Source organism: Urocitellus parryii, chromosome 5, assembly GCF_045843805.1.
Source record: "Urocitellus parryii isolate mUroPar1 chromosome 5, mUroPar1.hap1, whole genome shotgun sequence".
Taxonomy (NCBI): domain Eukaryota; kingdom Metazoa; phylum Chordata; class Mammalia; order Rodentia; family Sciuridae; genus Urocitellus; species Urocitellus parryii.
The window spans coordinates 59138568-59157422 of NC_135535.1; the positions used below are offsets into that span (position 1 = coordinate 59138568).

General features: G+C 44.6%; 2 protein-coding genes and 1 pseudogene across 7 annotated transcripts; 2 read left to right on the forward strand and 1 right to left on the reverse strand.

Annotated features, from left to right (window-relative positions):
- Nucleotides 1-1038: 1038 nt before the first annotated feature.
- On the reverse strand, nucleotides 1039-6993 carry Cdk2 (cyclin dependent kinase 2). 2 transcript variants are annotated; one of them, XM_026398344.2, is made up of 8 exons: nucleotides 6662-6993; nucleotides 5821-5898; nucleotides 5591-5711; nucleotides 4581-4751; nucleotides 4016-4117; nucleotides 3064-3207; nucleotides 2559-2762; nucleotides 1039-2295 (listed from the first exon to the last, which is right to left on the reverse strand). In XM_026398344.2, exons 1-8 carry the CDS (start codon nucleotides 6775-6777, stop codon nucleotides 2191-2193), a joined length of 1041 nt encoding a protein of 346 aa, XP_026254129.1. In that variant the 5' UTR covers nucleotides 6778-6993; the 3' UTR covers nucleotides 1039-2190. The 2 variants fall into 2 exon arrangements, with proteins under 2 accessions (XP_026254129.1, XP_026254130.1); XM_026398345.2 differs by lacking the exon at nucleotides 3064-3207.
- Nucleotides 6994-7794: 801 nt separating this feature from the next.
- On the forward strand, nucleotides 7795-18813 carry Pmel (premelanosome protein). 5 transcript variants are annotated; one of them, XM_026398321.2, is made up of 12 exons: nucleotides 7795-7870; nucleotides 12092-12202; nucleotides 12357-12503; nucleotides 13799-13933; nucleotides 14412-14573; nucleotides 14827-15251; nucleotides 15369-15537; nucleotides 17205-17321; nucleotides 17521-17605; nucleotides 17709-17914; nucleotides 18002-18110; nucleotides 18672-18813. In XM_026398321.2, exons 1-12 carry the CDS (start codon nucleotides 7795-7797, stop codon nucleotides 18811-18813), a joined length of 1884 nt encoding a protein of 627 aa, XP_026254106.2. The 5 variants fall into 5 exon arrangements, with proteins under 5 accessions (XP_026254106.2, XP_026254107.2, XP_026254104.2 ...); XM_026398322.2 differs by having other exon boundaries at nucleotides 18023-18110; XM_026398319.2 differs by having other exon boundaries at nucleotides 14827-15537.
- Nucleotides 8970-9610, forward strand: LOC113189530 (large ribosomal subunit protein eL21 pseudogene; annotated as a pseudogene).
- Nucleotides 18814-18855: the final 42 nt, after the last annotated feature.

Here is an 18855-nt window from a genome sequence, read left to right on the forward strand (position 1 = left end):
CAATAAAATCTCGACACCCCATGACCCCGCCTTTTGACTCATAAACATCTAATCAGGTGAGTGATGGAGGCGGGTCAAAGTGAAACTTTAACCAGTACTACAAAAGTTCGGGACTTGAGTGGCAGGCCAGGCGAGGTCGTACAAGCCTTAGGAAGCCGCTACTGACCTTCGCCCCTCCCCCTGGATTTGGCGGGGGGCTGACTACCGCCCCTCCCTCTGTGACAAATTCGCCGGCGTAAAGGGAAACGCTTTTCTTAGGGAGCTGGATCCTGGGAATTTAAGTAACCTTCACGTCAGAACTTCCTAATTTTTAGTGGGGCTTCAGAGGACAGGAGTTTTGGAGGTGACTCGCGGTCTGAGATTGTTTTTTGGTGGAGGGAGTCATTGGCAACTACATAAAGTGGTAGCTTGAAGACATTTTAGCCCTTTCCTGATAATTTTTCATATAGACAATTGATATTTTCTGAATCGCATGTAAATGTAAATAAAAGAATCTTTAGTAAAGGGCTTTTCTGTTTGTGATAAGCAACAAAAAGGAAAAGTGGCGAGCTTAATGGAAAATGAAGTGTCAAGGCGAATTCCCCTGGAGTCCACTTCCAACCCATATTGCTACTCCTAAACCCTTCCTAGCTTGGGAATTCTATAACAGCCACTTCTTACGTCTTTGTACAGTGATGTGTATTTGGAGAAGGGGAGCTGCTGGTCCATGAGGAAAGTTGACCAGAAAATAAAGAGGCTTTAGGGCTGGGATTGTGGCTCAGGGTAGAGCGCTCGCCTACTATGCGTGAGGCACTGATATCAATCCTCAGCACTACATAAAAATACATAAATAAAAAATAAAGATATTGTGTACAACTAGAAAAAAGAAAACACAGAGGCTTTAGTTCCCCCAGCTGTAAAATGGGTGGGAAGGTAGCCCTGTATAAACACAGATTAGAAAAAAAGGGATCTGAAATCAGTTATCACACATTCAGATTCTTTCCCACACCATTCTTTAAGTAAATAATAAATCTTAAAGAGGAAGAAGATGAACTATAAAACTAGGAACATTTCTTTTAATGAATTACAAACTAAATTACAAATAATGTTAATAGAGAAAGAGCACTCAAGGACAGGGTGGGAGATGAGAGACAAAATCATAAAAAGAAAAAGTACTTTTTTTAAACATTAAAATTACAAAACCCCAAGGTGCACACGGCAACAAATCCAGCCACTCTGACAAAAGACAAAAACAAAACAAAACAAAAAAAAAAAAACACAACTATAACCTGATATATAAATATAATTGTTCATCCTTCTTTTAAAGAAATAATTTTTTCCCAATGCCCCCACTCAGGCACAACCCTGAAAAAGTACCAGCATTCTCCAAATGATATCTAGACCCTAACTTCACTCTTATGGGGTAAGAGACAACTTCCCAAGAAGATGGGAGCAGAGATCCCTGGCAAGAACTAAAATCATAAAAGGAAAAGAGAAATTCAAACATCTCACCTGCCTCATAAGGCCATGGTGAAGCAACAGGTCAGAGTGCAGCACAATCCCTGTCCCCTGGGCCTCCCAGACTCCTCTTGGCCCCTAGGAGGGGCAGACAAGGGGTCTATAGGTAATCATTTCTTCTGCTTCCCCAATGGGGCTCTGTCTTGAGTTTCCCAGCCTGTTAGGCAAGATGAAACACTAAAACTAGGGTATAAACTGATTGGATCTATTTTTTAACCTAATTCTTTAAAATAGATCCCTCCCCATGGTTTTGTTTTGCTTGGTTCTCAAACGTTCCAACTCTGCCTCCTGCTATCCTCTGGTCTTTACAAAAACAGTGGCAGCAGGAGGCCTGGGGTCACTGGTCATCCCAAACGCAGGAAATTGGGATGGCAAACCCCATGTGGGGAGAGAACAGTCAGTTTTGTTTTGTTTTGAAAACCAGCCCTCCTCAGCAATGACTAAAAAAAGAGAGAAAGGGTGGCAGAAGCTGAGTTAAGTGCATCTAATACTGAAACTTCTTTACATTTTCACTTATTCCTCCTCTCTACCTCTGGATGCCCAGAGCTGGTTGGATGAGAGGGGAAGGCAAGTGTTAAGGCACCCAGAAAAGATGAGAGGGCCCACCTGAGTCCAAATAGCCCAGAGTCAAGCCAGGTCAAACCCACACTGGAGGACAGAGTGAGACTGGGGGTGAGGGCTTGGGGAAGAACATCAGAGTCGAAGGTGGGGTACTGGCTTGGTTACATCTTGGAAGAATGGGTGAGCCAGAGCTGCTTTTGCTGAAATCCTCTTGTTGGGGTCGTAGTGCAGCATTTGCTAGAGGGAAAGATGTATGCTGACTTCAGTGATGTGACACTAGACTAAGTGGGCAGCAACACATTCTTAGAAATCAGGAAACCAGACTACTTTTACACAGGTTCTCATTTCCCTCCTCCCATATATATGAACCAGCATGCTGACACAGGGAAGCAAAGGACTAGGGAAAAGCTGAGGCCCAGCATTCAGGGTGTCAGCCTTCCTTCACCCTAGAAAAGCCCTTCCCTTAGGGAATGAATGTGGTGCCCACTCCCCATTCTTACCGATAACAAGCTTCGTCCATCTTCATCCAGGGGAGGCACAACTTTGCTAAAATCTTGCCGGGCCCATTTGGGGAAACTAGGCTTATAATCAGGCATAGAAGTAACTCCTGGCCAAACCACCTCATCTGGAGTCCCCAGAGTCCGAAAAATCCGGAAAAGCTGGTCAATCTCAGAATCTCCAGGGAATAGGGCCCTGCGGGTCACCTGAAAATGGGAAAAGAGGAAAAGCCAAGACCCACAATGGTGTCAGTCAAACTATCCCCTGTCAAAGGAGGTTCCCACAGGCAGTAGAAGGTCAGCAGGGCCCCATGACTCCCTCCCCAGGGCCTTTCATGGGGTCGGTCACACAGAGCCTGAGACAATGAAGTCCCTTCATCTGTCTCCTTTCCCCCTCCTTCCTTCCCCCAACCATGGCTTTGCAGATCCCCAAGGCTGGGTGGGGCTGGGAGGGGGTGAATGTCTGGGGTGCCACTGACGTGTAGCAAAGGGATCCCAAGCCACTCACGGGGTGTGGGGTAGACACTGCGGTCATCCCCCCTCCTTGTGATGCAGCCACTTCTAGATAGGAGCACAGCGGGCAGAGACTGTGTCTTCCATTTCTTCTGTGTTCCCCACAGCACTTAGCATGGTGCTGGGTACACACTAGGTGCTTAACAAATATTTGTTGATGAATTGAGAGAGGAATATGGGCAATTGTAAGGTAATGCACTGGGGGATAAATGCACATTATGTATGTTTATATATATGTGTGTGTGTGTGTATATAATATTTATTTATTTATAGACTAATGGTCTCTAAGCCACCAGTTATAACCCAGATAAAGGGCCACAAAATGTCTTTGCTGATTTGAAGACTCAGCTTACTCCACTGTTGTATTAAAGAGGATGGAAGAGCCCATGTAAGGCTGGGCCTCAAGGATCCTTCAATCTGAAAAGCCAGAGGTTGAGGGGGGACATGATTGAACTCTGTAATTAAATGAAGGGTATAGATAAATACAGTTGGCTTCACTACCTTCTTGGCACCCTACAACAAAGTATACAGGGCAGGTGTGGTGGCACATGCCTGTAATCCCAGCCACTCAGGAGGCTGTGGCAGGAGGATCACAAATTTGAAGCCAGCCTCAGCAACAAGGTATATAAGCCAAAAGAAGGAAGCACTAAATGGAACTCATTCTTCCAAATATATGCAGACTAAAGCTAAAACAGCTTAACAACCACATAAATGATTTAGCTCACTTCAGTGATAAGAGATGTATACTAGATACTAAGTCTGTCTGAGGACATTCTAACTTTGTAGTTGATATCAAGGGCAATAGTCCTATCTCCCCAAATCCTGCCCCTGGTGCTGATCTGGTGAACTCTGTGACAAAAGGCCATAGTGCTGAGCCAAAAAATAATTCTGTTGTTATTGCATGTGAGGAGGAGTAGGTGGGGTGAAACTTGGGCAAGCTTCCATACCATCTCTGCAAAGATACAGCCCAGGCTCCAGATGTCCACCGCTGTGGAGTAGTATTTGCATCCCAGAAGGATTTCTGGTGCCCGATACCATAGTGTTACCACCTAGGGGACAAGAATAGGAAGGAGAGGGATGGTTTATAGGACATGGAGATTCCCACAACTCAACTCCTCAACAAAACTCTGCTCTCAGCCTCTAAGTAGTTTCTTTCTCTCCTTTTTATTTCTTCTAATAGAAACGACTACACACAAGTTCTTAGCCCAGAGTTAGCTTAGTCCATTACTCTAGGAACCACATTTTCTGAACCCCTATTTGAGACCTTCCTGAAAAACTCGAGACAAATGGTCATAATTTTAACAGTATGCCATCTAACCGTCTTGGCTTAAAATCTAAGCCCAATTTGCCTAAATTATGACTTCTGTATATACCAAGGTCTACTTAAGGTGTCAGAGATTCTTTCCATCTACCAAGAGAGAAATTATTTGCCACATATTTTTAGTAACTTTGTGAATGCCCTTGTTAATACTTCCCAGGATGATCAGAGAGGAAATGTGTAGAGGGACTTACCTCATGGGTATAAGTACGAACAGGGACTCCAAAGGCTCTGGCTAATCCAAAGTCTGCTAGTTTGATGGCCCCCTCTGCATTGATAAGCAGATTCTGAGGTTTAAGGTCTCGGTGCAGGACCCGATGAGAATGGCAGAAAGCTAGGCCCTGAAGCAGCTGAAATAGATAGCTCTGAAAAAAGAGACATGAAGGATTGTGTTTTTTCCATCACAATGAGCAGATCAGGGTTTGCTCTTTGCCCCCAAAACTCTACTTAAAACTATGTTAGATCATAACTACACACTTAAAAGCTATTTCTTCCATTGTATTGTGAAGATAAAGACCAGGTCTTATGCCAGGTGCTGTGGCGCATGCCCATAATATCAATGACTCTGGAGGCTAAGGCAGGAGGATTGCAAGTTCAAGGCCAACCTCAGCACCTTAGTAAAACCCTAAGTAAGTTAGTGAAATCCTGTTTCAAAATAAAAATTAAAAAGGGCTTGAAATGTAGCTTAATGTTAAAGCAGCCGTGGGTTCAATCCCCAGCACTCAAAAAAAAAAAAAAAAAAAAAAAAAAAAGACAAGGTCTTATTCAGTTATGGATCCCTTTCCATACCCTAACACATTTAAGGTATTTAATAAATGTGTGTTGAATAAATGTCTGTTGTTAGATTGAAAGAAAGTAGTTCCAGAAGTGAAGAACCCAGGCTTAAACAGACAACAGAGATTCACTAGCTATTTTTTCCACTAATAGGTGAAAGGGCTTTTTGGAGGAATCTATCAACTCCCATTTATCTCAGTTTCATCTGACCTCTCACCTGAGCTTCTGAGTTGCCTCACTAGAGTTTCAACTTTGATTCTTCAGCCCAACCCTAGGGTTAATGAATATAATGAGCAGGGAAAGAGACACAAAAGAAAGGGGGTTGGGGGTAGACTGGGAAGAAGGAGGCCAAGATAACAAATTATCATCCAGTCTGAATTGCCTACCTCTAGACCCCTAAAACGTGTGCCCAATAGATGATGAGCATTACCTTGATGAGGGGAAGAGGAATGCCAGTGAGGGCAGAGGCATCCATGAATTTCTTAAGATCTTGGTGCAAAAATTCAAAAACCAGGTAGAGTTTATTTTCTGTGTGGATGACATCAAGCAGCCTGTGGAAGAGAAGGTCTGGAAAATGGAGGTGCAGGAGAGAAATGCCCAGGCTATCCAGAGAGAATTCATTCTCCTTCCTTGTTAGATCACCTCTCAGAACATACTTACTTGACAATATTAGGGTGGTTAAGTTCCTTGAGCAGAGAGATCTCACGGATGGCAGTACTAGGTACACCCTCAGTCTCACTTGGAGAGGTTGGAAAAGCAGAGATGGGAATATGGTTACAAATATTCCTTCTTCCCAATCTAGTCATTCCTTTCCCCCAAGGAGACACCACCCCAGTATCCCCTTGGAAAGTCAAAGAGGAAGGGTGCTGTAAGGAGGTAATTCTTGGGTAGTCAGGGTGTGGTTTTCAGACAGACACATTAGGATCATTATTTCCTTTTTTCCAGGGGTAAGTAAGTAAAGCCTCCTGGTGAAGGTGAAGCAAAGAAAAGGAAATTTAAAAATAAATAAATAAATAAAAAGAGTAACACCCAGTCTCCCCAGAGGGCCCAGCGAGGTTCAACTGCCATTCTTTTGAAAGAGAGAGAGAATTCTAAGATGAGGGTGGGGTTGGGGCCGTGAGGCCAGCTGCTCATTCAGAAAAGTGTTCTTTATTGGTTTCCACATAACCCAAATCCATGGAAAATCCTTGACTCAATCCCAGAGGCCTCCTTTCTTTTCCCGAGTCTCTCTTACTGCACTTTTGGAGACTTCGGCGGGCTCAGTAAGGGAAGGAAGTTTTCCATGGATTCTACACTACCCTACACTCTGCCCAGAGGAACCCTCTACTACCCGCAACCCACCCCTTCACTTCAAAAGAAGTCCCTCCCTGCTACCTTCCGGTCCCTGGACGGCTACTCGCCTGTTGGGGGTGGGGGTGGGGGTGGGGGTGGGGATGGGGATGGGGGGGGGGACAGTCAAGGAGCTCCCTAGTTAGGAGTCCCGGTTACAGAGGCCACTCACGTGTCCAGGCGGATTTTCTTAAGCGCCACCACTTCTCCCGTTAACTTGTTTTTGGCTTTGTACACAACTCCGTACGTGCCCTCTCCGATTTTTTCCACCTTTTGGAAGTTCTCCATGAAGCGCTAGCGAGTAGGGTCGCCCGGCCCTGGAGCGGGGGCCTGGGAACCCTGCAGAAAGCGGGCCACGACTCTCGGAGGCGGAGAAGGGGGAAACAGAGCTCAGCACCGTAGCCCCAGGTCGGGATGGAACGCAGTCTACGTCTGGCTCTTGTCAATTTGTCCAACTTGAAACAATGTTGCCGCCTCCCCCACCAGTTCCCGACCGCCACCAGAGGCCCCTCCCCTCCTTCCCGCGTTTCCCTGGCTCCGCCCCCTGCCCTTCCAATTGGTGGACGTCAGAGGGGACCCGGCGAGCCCGGCGAGCCCAGCTCTCCTCGCGGTGAAAGACACCGCCCGCTGCAAGTTTGATTCTGAGAGGCCAGACTAAGTTTCCTCCTCTTTGAGGCGGCTGAACGTCTTTTCCCAAGTTCTTGCTTAGGACTCGAGTGTCCTGTGTCTCTAGTCTGTAGGAATTCCCTGATCTCTAAATCAGTACTTTCATTGCCCTTTGGGAAAATGAGTATCGAACTGAAATTAAATTTCTCTCGGCCCAGGGAGCCTACTTTGAAAAGCAGAAAGCCGGGAATCTTAAGGGGTTCATGAGCCTCAGAGGTGTTGTTGCCTCCGCCTCTCAGCCTACCCTGATACTGTCTCTCTGCTTTTGGATGCAAAGGTTCTATTTCAGTGTTTTTGAAAGTTCTTGGTTTGACGCAACTTATTGATTCACTCTCTGAATTGTGTGTGACTGGTGTGTGTTATATAGTTATCTATCGGTCCCCTCTTTCTCGGGTGATGGAGTGTTGACAAGGTGAGAGTGACACAGTAAAACCAGAAACTGTCATTGAGTAGCCTGATGGGAAAGGAATGTCCAGGGACCGGGATCCCTCATCAGTTCTGCCTCTCTCCAGTCTTTTCGCTCCTCCCACACCACTCCTAGAGGGAGAGGAGGAAGGGCTATGTAAATGAGCACTCTTTTCTTATATAGGGTTTTTTTCCAGTCCCCCAGCGCCTTTGGTTGCTGAAGGGAAGAACAGGATGGATGTGGTGCTGAGAAGGTGCTTTCTCCATTTGTGTGTGCTAAGTGCTCTGCTGGCTGTGGGGGCCACAGAAGGTGAGTGTGGGCGTATGGACAGGAGCAGGTGTTGATTAGGGATTGAACACCTGTTCTGGTTTTCCCGCTCTTAATGTGAGATACCAGTAATATTTCAGGCTTCTCCCACCTGTTTGACTTAGTGAGAATATGGGCACTGGCTCCCTCCCAACATGGAAAATTGGGATTGAACATGAAAATAATCCTGTCTGCTTGGAGGGGCAAAAGAATAGTGGGTCTTTGTGATGCTAAATCTGAGGACCCGCAGGCAGTGAGCTGGAGCTGGGACTCCACAAGTGTGAAAAGATTCTTTCAGGTAATGTCTCAGGTACTTGGGGGTAGAGGATTTAAAGTGGGGAGTGACAGAATATGGTGTTGGATAAGAAGGCTAAAGGGGTACAATGATCCCCATCTTGGGATGGGGATGGGTGAACACAGCCTAGATCTTTTGTTCTGGGGCTGGGAGAGACAGGCGGGGGGGAGGGGGGGGTCTCAGCTGAGCATCACATGAATAGGCTCTGGGGGATTGGATCCTCGTGACAGGAGCAAGGGGTGGTGATGGTGGTGGTGGTGAGAGGGTCTGGAATGTCCCGTGCTGCTCTGAGGAGGGAGGGTTGGAACTGGAGAAAGAATGGCGCATCTCATGACTTCTCTTGCTCTACTGGTGGGAAGCTCAGTGAAATGATTCCAGATCATCCCCCAGAAGAATCATCAAGGTTTCCAGTGTGCATTAGAAATGGGGTGAGGACCCAGGCATGGTGGTACATGCCTATAATTCCAGGAACTCAGGAGGCTGAGGCAGAAGTTTGTAAGTTCAAAGCCAGTCTCAGTAATTTAATGAGGCCCTAAGCAACTTAGGGAATCCCTGTTTCAAATAAAAATAAAAAGGACTAGCGATATGACTCAGTGGTTCAAACCTTCGTACCAAAAAAGAAAGAAATGGAGTGAGGATAAACCAGGTGTGGTGGTGCATGCTATAATCCCAGCTACTTGAGAGGCTGAAGCAGGAGGATAGCAAGTTTGAGGCCAGCCTCAACAACTTGGTGGAACTCTATTTCAAAATAAAATAAAGCCCTTCCTTTTGGCCTGAACTGCCATCTTCCAGTAATTTGCCAAATTGATGAACACAAAGGGAAAGAGGAGAGGAACCTGATGTCTGTTCTCTAGACCTTTTAGAAAAGATGGAATTGTTTCTGTGGCCACATATATGCGAATCTACAAGAAGGATGATAATATAGACATTAGGGAATGGGTACTTGTTCAAAAAGGAATGTCCCACAAATGTTAGCATGGCAAAACTGGGAGAGTTTACAATGTTACCCAGCATGCCGTTGACATTGTGAATAAGCAAGTTAAGAGCAAGATTCTTGCCTAGAGAATTAATGTGCATATTGAGCATATTAAGCACTCTAAGAGCCGAGTCACCTTCCTGAAACATGTAAAAGAAAATTATCAGAGGGCTGGGGATGTGGCTCAAGCGGTAGCGCGCTCGCCTGGCATGCGTGCGGCCTGGGTTCGATCCTCAGCACCACATACCAACAAAGATGTTGTGTCTGCCGAGAACTAAAATAAATAAATAAATAAATATTAAAAAAAAAAAAAAAAAAAGAAAATTATCAGAAAAAGAAGGAAGCCAAAGAGAAAGGTACCTGGGTTCAGCTGAAGTGCCAGCCTGCTCCACCCAGAGAAATATATTTTGTCAGAACAAATGGAAAGAATCCTGAGCTGTTGGAACCTATTACCTAAGAATTCATGGCATAATAAATGTAAAATAAATAAATAAAGACCCATGGATTTTCTTAATTGGGAAAAAAAAGAAATAAAAAGATCGGGAGATATAGATCAATGATAAAGCCCTGGGTTTCAGAAAAAGAGGAAAAAAAAAAAAAAGAAGACGGAGGAAAAGAAATGAGGTGAGGGTAGTTTCTGCTATGCTGAAATGTATACATCATATCCCAACCTCTCTTTCTCTGTCTAGATCCCAATTTCACAGATTTCTAGGAAGTTTTCCTTGATTGGCTTTCCTCATTTGTGCTGCACTTTTTTTTCTTTTTTTAAAAAGAGAGAGAGAGAGAGAATTTCAATATTTATTTTTCAGTTTTCGGCAGACACAACATCTTTGTTTGTATGTGGTGCTGAGGATTGAACCCCCGGGGCTGCATGCATGCCAGGCGAGCGCGCTACCGCTTGAGCCACATCCCCAGCCCTATGCTGCACTTTGAAGTCTTTTTCGTTCACTGTGTTTCTTAATGTTTTCTGAAAACATTCTGTTCACGTTCATTCACCTAAGGCTCTTAAAAGATCATGCTTACATATTGAATTCTGATTTTTTTTAAGTCATAAGAATAGGCTGAGGATGGAGCTCAGCATCAGAACTGTGATTAGCAGGTGAGAGGCTCTGGGTTCAATCCCGTCTCCCACCACAACCAAAAAAAAAAAACAAACATTTTTCTAGATATTCATGAAATTTTATATGGACTGCTATTTATCTTATAGATTTTTCCTAGTGTGAAAAGACATTGTGCTTATGCAGGAAAATTTTTTTTTTTTAAGTCCATAGGGTTGGGGCTGGGGTTGGGGTTCAGCAATAGAGTGCTGACCTAGCATGTGCGAGTCTCTGGGTTTAATCCTCAGCACCACATAAAAATAACTAAAATAAAGGTATTGTGTCCAACCAACTACAACTAAAAAATAAATATTAAAAAAAATCCATAGGGTTAACATAACCCTCAGAGTCACTTTTAAATATTTTAGCCAAAAACAAAAATAACAAGCTGAGCGCAGTGGCCCATACATGTAATCCTAGCATCTCTGGAGGCTGAGGCAGGAGGCTTGAAAGTTCAAAGCCAGCCTCAGAAACCTAGCAAGGTCATAAGCAACTCAGCGAGAACTTTTCTCTAAATAAAATATTAAAAAGGGCTGGAGGTGTGGCTCAGTGGTTAAGTGCCTCTGAGTTCAATCCCCCAATATCTAAAAAAAAAAAAAAAAAAAAAATCAATAAGGATAAAGCAAATACAGCAAAATGTTGATAGCTGTTGGATCTAGGTGAGGGTATATGAAGGCCCAACATATTTTTTTTTCCTCTCAGACCTCTCTCTTGGTCAGTTACAATAATTTTGCTGCTCTGTCCCTACCCTACTTCTTAACCATCCCCTGCTTGCTATAGTGATCTTTCTAAAATACTAATACAATTGGGTTTTAAAAGGTTTCAAAGCCTCATATGAAAATTATAGTTTTTCAATTTGGATCCCAGTTCCAGTTCTGATACTCTGTCTCCAATGAAGTTGACTTGGAAGAGTTACTTCCTTTCTTGAGTTAACTGATGATTCAAAACTTGGTTTGCTTTTTAGTGTATAACCCAAAAGTTGAACCACAACTGCATTTTTGTATTAAAAAATTGAATATATTTAAAACCAGATTTATCATGTAGTACAATATTTTAAATAACTGTAAGAACTTCTTTGTTATTTAAAAAAAAAAAAAGCTTTCAAAGGGTTGTTGGGCACAGCAGCACATGCCTATAATCCAAGCAATTCAGGAGGCTAAGGAAGGAGGATCACAAGTTCATGGCCAGCTTCAGTAATTTATTGAGGCCCTAAGCAACTTAGAGACAGCATGTCTCAAAATAAAACTAAAAAATAATAAAAAGTAAAAGCTTTTGAAGGGTAAATTTTATGGTACATGATTAAATGTCAATTTTAAAAAAATAGCTTCAAAGGTGGCTTGCCTACAGGATAAAGGCCAAACCCCCTAGTGTGACACTCAAAGTCCCCACCCCATCTTCTCAGCCATAGTGTGCAACAACACAACTCTAGTAGTCCCCTAGCATGTCAAGTGCTTCCATGCCTCCATGTGCTAGTCCTGGGGCAGCTCCTCATTTAATGTACTCATTTAATTCCACAAGAGTACTTCCCCAATGTACTCTTGTGGAATTAGCCTGTTTAGTTTCTCATTTTGTTACACTATATGGTATGTCTGTTATGGTACGCATTAAACAGTGCCTTGAATTATAATAATGTGTGTATATGCTCATTTCTTATACTCAACTTTGAATCCCTTTCAGAGCCTTATCTTATTATTCTTAAGTCTTTTGTGCCTCAAATAGTGCCTAATACGTCATGGGTATTCAGTAAATTAAAATGCCTTTGAATGTGAGAATGAGTGGAGTGACATGAATGGAGTGTTAGCCTTGAAACGGAACTGATTGAGGATCCTAGAGCCCTCATGGCACATTCCTTTTAGGACCCAGAAACCAGGACTGGCTTGGAGTCTTGAGGCAGCTCAGAACAAAAGCCTGGAACAGACAGCTGTATCCAGAGTGGACAGAAGTTCAGAGGCCTGACTGCTGGAAAGGTGGGAAATTGAAAGTTCTGGGGAGAATATGGTGAGAATAGGATGGGGAGGAATGGAAGAACTTGGGTGAATGCACCTTGGGAAGACAGGAAGGGGAAAGATAAATGGGGAAAGGAAGCCACAGAGTCCTCACTAATGCAACTTCGCTTCCCAGGTGGCCAGGTGTCCCTGGAGCTCAGTAATGATGGGCCTACACTGATTGGTGCAAATACCTCCTTCTCTATTGCCCTGCACTTCCCTGAAAGCCAAAAGGTACTGCCAGATGGGCAGGTTATCTGGGCCAACAACACCATCATCAATGGTAAGTACAACCCTACTTCAGACCCTTATTCCTAGGGCTCAAATTCCCTGGTGTCTCCAGTGAGCCTCAAGAATGTCCCATTCCTGCTCTAATATTTATTTGTTTGCTTATTCAGAGTGGTTCTGGGAATTGAGCCAGGAGCACCTCTGAGCTATATCCTCAGCCATTTTATTTTATGACAAAGTCTTGCTAAATAGCCCAGCCTGGCCTTGAACTTGTGATCCTCTTGCTTCTCCCAAGTCTCTGAAATTATAGATTTGTAATACTGAACTCAGCCTCCTTTTATTTTTTAAACAAATTACATATGTGATACAAATTCATTGTAGTAGTATTAGAAAACATGGATAAAGCAAAAAGTAAAGAAAATTATAATTCCCAAACTGAGGGATAGCAGAATCCAGAAGTTGGGCAGACCTAGTTTTCAATTTATCACTAGTTTGTGTTCTAGACTAGTAACTTAACTGTTTTGTGCGTCCATATCCTTATCCATATAATGGGGGTGGTACCTTTCCTGAAAGGTGTTGTAAGAATAAAAATGTGATATTATATAAAGAACTCAGTATTAGGTTTCTCTAGCCTACAGGAAAGACTCAAAAAATGTTAGCTGATACTGTTTTTTTTTTATTTCACTGATTAGAGAAAATCACCATAAACATTTTGATGTATGGCTTTCCAGTCTTTTTTTTTTTTTTCCATACCAGGGATTGAACCTAGGGGTACTTAACCACTGAGCTATATCCCTAGCCCTATTTTGTATTTTATTTAGAGACAAGGTCTCACTGAGTTCTTAGGGCCTCGATAAATTGTTGAGACTGGCTTTGAACTTGTGATCCTCCTGTCTCAGTCTCCTGAGCTGCTGGGATTATAGACATGTGCCACCATGCCCATCCCAGTCTCTTTCTTATGTATGTGTGTGAATGTGTGTATATAAGTGAATTTTAAATTGTAGTGTCCACATACCCCCAGCCCCAACTACAAGCCCAAATGGGTTATACCATAGAGATTGTACTTTCTAGCTATTATTACTAGAGCCCCTCTCTGATGCCCTAGGAGCTATTATAGGGGTTTTGATGTATACAGCAGAATGCTAGGGCCAGTGGCGCATGCCTGAAATCCTGGGGACTCCAGAAGCCAAGGTAGGAGGCTTGCAAGTTCAAGGCCAACCTTAAAATTAAAACTAAAAAGGGCTGTGGATGTAACTCAGTGGTAAAGTAAGTGCCCCTGGGTCCAATCCCCAGTACTGGGGGAAAAAAAAAAGAATGCTAGGGTTGAGGGTGACTATATTTATATTTCAGGGAGTCAGGTGTGGGGAGGAGAACCAGTGTATCCCCAGGAACCTGACGATGCCTGCATCTTCCCTGATGGTGGACCCTGCCCATCTGGCCCTTGGTCTCAAAGAAGAAGATTTGTTTATGTCTGGAAGACCTGGGGTGAGAGTTTCCCTTCTCTGACCTGTCTCTACATACTTATATTTTCTTCTTCTTACATGTTCACCTTTCTTTTTGGCCTCAGCCCTTAACTTTTGTGATTTCCCCTAATCCTCATTTCCCCCCATGGCTATTTCTTCATTCATAGCACCTAACTCCCTTTCAATTCTTTTTCTTGGAGTTGGGGGGTGCTGGGGATCAAACCCAGGGCCTTGTATACACCATGCACTATTGATCTATAGCCCCAGCCAACGCAGGCAACCCTTTCTCAATTACAGTCCCACTCTATGAAATGCCCTCTCACACACAATAGAACCCTTTCTCTGCCCCATTATGTCACAGCCTTCCCAACACCCTTTGAAGTAATCATCCTTAATATATCTCCTGATGTTCTTTCTCTGGTGTTCTTTTTTCATATCCTGCTCCAGTTCCCTCTGACCAGTAGCATCTCCCTTTCTGATTTTCTTTTCAAAAACCTCAGGCCAATACTGGCAAGTCTTGGGGGGTCCAGTGTCCAGGCTGAGTATTGGGACAGAACAGGCAATGCTGGGCACACACACCATGGAAGTGACTGTCTACCATCACCGTGGATCCCAGAGCTACGTGCCCCTTGCTCGCTCCAGCTCAGCCTTCACCATTACTGGTAAGGGTCTAGGAACTGGCAAAGCCAGCAATAGAGCAGAAGAATATGGAGAGGCTTGGGTGGACTGGAGGGGAGAGAGGAAATGGTGTGCTACCTTCAAGGGGCAGGGCCAGGAAGACCTTAGCAGAGGAATGTGGGGTTTAGAACCAGTGAATTGCCAGGTGACTACCAGCTTCTGGGTTAGAGGGTATGGCTGTGAAAGGAGAAGCTCTGGCCCAGGTTTGGTTCTCACCTTTTCTGGCTCCAATCCCAGACCAGGTACCTTTCTCTGTGAGCGTGTCCCAACTACAAGCCTTGGATGGAGGGAACAAACACTTCCTGAGGAAGCAACCTCTGACCTTTTCTCTTCAGCTCCATGACCCCAGTGGCTATTTGAAGGGGGCTGACCTCTCTTATACATGGAACTTTGGAGATAGTACTGGGACTCTGATCTCTCGGGCACTTGTGGTCACTCATACTTACCTGGAGTCTGGCCCCGTCACTGCTCAGGTGGTGCTGCAGGCTGCCATTCCTCTTACCTCCTGTGGCTCTTCCCCACTTCCAGCCACAACAGATGGGAATATGTCAACTGCAGAGGTTCCTAGCACCACAGTTGGGCAAGTGCCTACTGCAGAAGTTATAGGTACTACACCCAATCAGGTACCAACTACAGAGCCGTCTGGAACCACAGCTGTGCATGTGCAAACCACAGAAGTCATAAATATCACATCTGTACAAATGCCAACTGCAGAGGGAACAAGTACTACACTGCAGCAGCTACCAACCTCAGAGGTCATAGATACCACATTTGCAGAGGTGTCAACTACAGAGATTATAGATACTACACCTGTAAAGATGCCAACTGCAGAGCCCTCTACAGAGGTGACAACTATAGAGTTGGTGGAGACCACAGCTGAAAAGATACCGACCCCTGAGCCTGAGGGTCCAGATGCTAGCCCATTCATGTCTACAGAAGATATTACAGGTAAGAGGACCAGTGTAGGGTTGGGGTTGTGACCCAGTGGTAGAGTACGTGCTTAGCACATGTGAGGCCCTGGGTTCAATCCTCAGCACCACATAAAAAGATAAATAAATAAAAATAAAAGGAGGCTGGGGCCGGGCATAGTGGTGCACACCTGTAATCCCAGTGGCTCAGGAGGCTGAGGCAGGAGGATCTCAAGTTCAAAGCCAGACTCAGCAAGAGCACTAAGCAACTCAGTGAGATCCTATCTCTAAATAAAATTCAAAATGGGGCTGGAAATGTGCCTCAGTGGTCAAGTGCCCCTGAGTTCAATCCTCAGTACCAAAAAAAAAAAAAAAAAGGGGGTGGTGGTGCTGGGGTGGTAGAGCGCTTGCCTAGCATGTGTGATACACTGAGTTCGATCCTCAGCACCACATAAAAAATAAATAAATAAAATAAAAGTATGTGTCCATCTACAACAACAACAAAAAATTCTTTTTTTTTAAAAAAAAAGGGTATTGGGCTGGGGATATGGCTCAAGCGGTAGCGCGCTCGCCTGGCATGCGTACGGCCCGGGTTCGATCCTCAGCACCACATACAAACAAAGATGTTGTGTCCACCGAGAACTAAAAAATAAATATTAAAAAATTTTTTAAAAAAAGGGTATTGTGTCCATCTACAACCAGATAGATAGATAGATATCTAGATAGATAGATAGATAGAAGGGGGGAGGGAGAGAGAGAGAGGAGACACACACACACACACACACACACCCCAGTGTGCATGAGGTTCATTGAGAAGGGATATTTGTTACTTCTCTACTCTGAAAGTCTTACCCAGATGTTATCTAATCCTGTTTAACACTGTGATCTCCTCAGAGTTCTTACTAGCTCTAAAGCCCTCAAGTGTCTCTTGACATGCAAGAGATTTGGAGTTCAGTTATTTGGGGTCTTCCCCAGTATATGAGGAGAGAGCTTGTTGCTTTTCTACCCCTGAGAACATCTGGGAAGGCCAGGGAACAGACTGTGATTATTTACATATTTATATCACATTTTCTGTTCAAGCATAAATGCACAGAAATCTTTCTCAGATTCTAAGACTCTGATTCTACCATTTTCCACTCCTAGATTCTTGTCCCAAAGTGAAAACAGAAGGGATGAGTTAGTGATGTTTAAATGAGCTACATCAAGTATCTAGCCTAGGACCTAGCATAATGTGGGGTATGATAAATATTTGGGAGACTTTTTGAAAATTCCAACTCTTGCCTCTAACCTTGTGACTCTAAAGCAGTAATTTTCTTCTTCTGGGCTTCAGTTTATTTATCTATAAAATGATATTTCTTCTGGGTGCAGTGGTGCAAGCCTATAATCCCAGCGGCTCAGGAGGCTGAGGCAGGAGGATTGCAAGTTCAAAGCCAGCCTCAGCAACAGCGAGATGCTAAGCAACTCAGTGAGACCCTGATTCTAAATAAAATACAATATAGGGCTGGGGATGTAACTCAGTGTTTGAGTGCCCCTAAATTCAATCCCAAGTACCCCCCAAAAAAGATATTTCCAAGATCTTGTCTGACTTAAAGCCAGTAATTTCGGGATCCAGTAGCTCTACTTGGGAAAATGTCTGCTTGGCCTCTTCCTCCAAGTGAATCTTCTTATCTGTCTCTTAACCTTGCCTCCTAAATCCTCTCCTGCCAGGGTCCCTGAGCCCTCCGCTGGATGGCACAGATACCTTAATGCTGGTGAAGAGACAAGTCCCCTTGGATTGTGTTCTATATCGATATGGTTCCTATTCTCTCACCCTGGATATTGTCCGTAAGTCTTGCCTACCCTGGGGGTTGATGAAGAAAGGTATATGCTGCCCAGGACCATCAAGTGGGAGCATACCTTGAGAGGAATTATTTACCCAGACAGAAAGAATGCCCCAAAGACAGGGTCCTCCTTTGAAGACAAAGGGATGGGATTGGGAGAGTAGCCCTACGGAATCCCAACTTATAACCTTGCAATTCTACAGAGGGCATTGAGAATGCTGAGATCCTGCAGGCCGTGCCATCCAGTGAAGGGGATGCATTTGAGTTGACTGTGTCCTGTCAAGGCGGGTGAGTATCCTGCTGATTGCTCTGATGATTCTTGAGTTGACCATTGATCTCTGGAGTCATGTCCCTTCCAAGATCCCCTGATGCAAGATGATCCTTATTCTAGGCTGCCCAAGGAAGCCTGTTTGGATATTTCATCACCAGGGTGCCAGCCTCCAGCCCAACGTCTGTGCCAGCCTGTGCCACCAAGTCCAGCCTGCCAGGTGGTTCTGCACCAGGTACTAAAGGGCGGCTCAGGGACCTACTGCCTCAATGTGTCCTTGGCTGATGCCAACAGCCTGGCAGTGGCCAGCACCCAGCTTATCATGCCTGGTACGTATTTAGATATAAGATAGGATGAAGGGGAATAGGGGAATGGGCAGAGGCCAGAAGGGAGGGAGAAGACACTGTATGAAGCAGTGCCTGGGATTCTGTTCACAGGTCAAGAAGCAGGCCTTGGGCAGGTTCCCCTGCTTGTGGGTATCTTGCTTGTGTTGATGGCTGTGGTCCTTGCATCTCTGATATATAGGTGAGAACCCCACCATCTAGCCCAGACCCGCAATCCTTTATTACTACCTCTTCCTCTTCCTTAAGGGGAAAATGAACTACCATTCCCTTTGAGGAAGCATGGTGTCTAGGAAAGAGTCCAGGCATATAAGTTAGAAAGACCTAGGCTGCAGTCTTTCTTGTGGGATACTGGGGAAATAGCTTAAAATTTCTGAACCTCTGAGATGTAAGAAAAACAATACCTTCCCTGTGGGACTGTTGTCAGGATTAGAAACAATGTGAGTAAACCACCTGGCAAGAGTGCACCAATTGAGGACATTGATAACTGTTGTTAATATTCTATGTGTAGCACTTCTGAGAGGGGCAGATCCCCAGGCCAAGGTCTTCAAAGCAGGGAAGTTTATAGGTAAAGGAGAGAGGTTACCATAGAAATAAGAGACAATGAATCCTGGAGTTGGGGAGAAGGGAAAGGAGCTAGAATTAAGGCCAAGCATGGGATATGGGTGTGTCCCTTCTTTGGAGAAGCACAGATAATTGGCCCTTGTCCATTGCTAACCATTTCCCCCTCTTCTCTCAATATCAGGCGCAGATTTATGAAGCAGGGCTCAGCTCTCTCCATTTCCCAGCTGCCACATAGTAGCACTCACTGGCTACGTCTGCCCAGGGTCCTCCGTGCTTGCCCCACTGGTGAGAACAGTCCACTTCTCAGTGGGCAGCAGGTCTGAGTACTCTCATATGATGATAATGATTCTCCTGGAGTTGACAGG

Coding starts and splice junctions, on each gene's coding strand:
- Cdk2 (XM_026398344.2), bottom strand. CDS start 6,777: ATGGAGAACTTCCAAAAGGTGGAAAAAATCGGAGAGGGCACGTACGGA. Junction 5,712..5,820: donor AACCACCCTAATATTGTCAA/GTAAGTATGTTC, acceptor TCTCTTCCACAG/GCTGCTTGATGTCATCCACA. Junction 2,296..2,558: donor ATGGACGAAGCTTGTTATCG/GTAAGAATGGGG, acceptor CTTTCCCTCTAG/CAAATGCTGCACTACGACCC.
- Pmel (XM_026398319.2), top strand. CDS start 7,795: ATGGATGTGGTGCTGAGAAGGTGCTTTCTCCATTTGTGTGTGCTAAGT. Junction 17,322..17,520: donor TCTCACCCTGGATATTGTCC/GTAAGTCTTGCC, acceptor GCAATTCTACAG/AGGGCATTGAGAATGCTGAG. Junction 18,111..18,671: donor CTTGCATCTCTGATATATAG/GTGAGAACCCCA, acceptor TCTCAATATCAG/GCGCAGATTTATGAAGCAGG.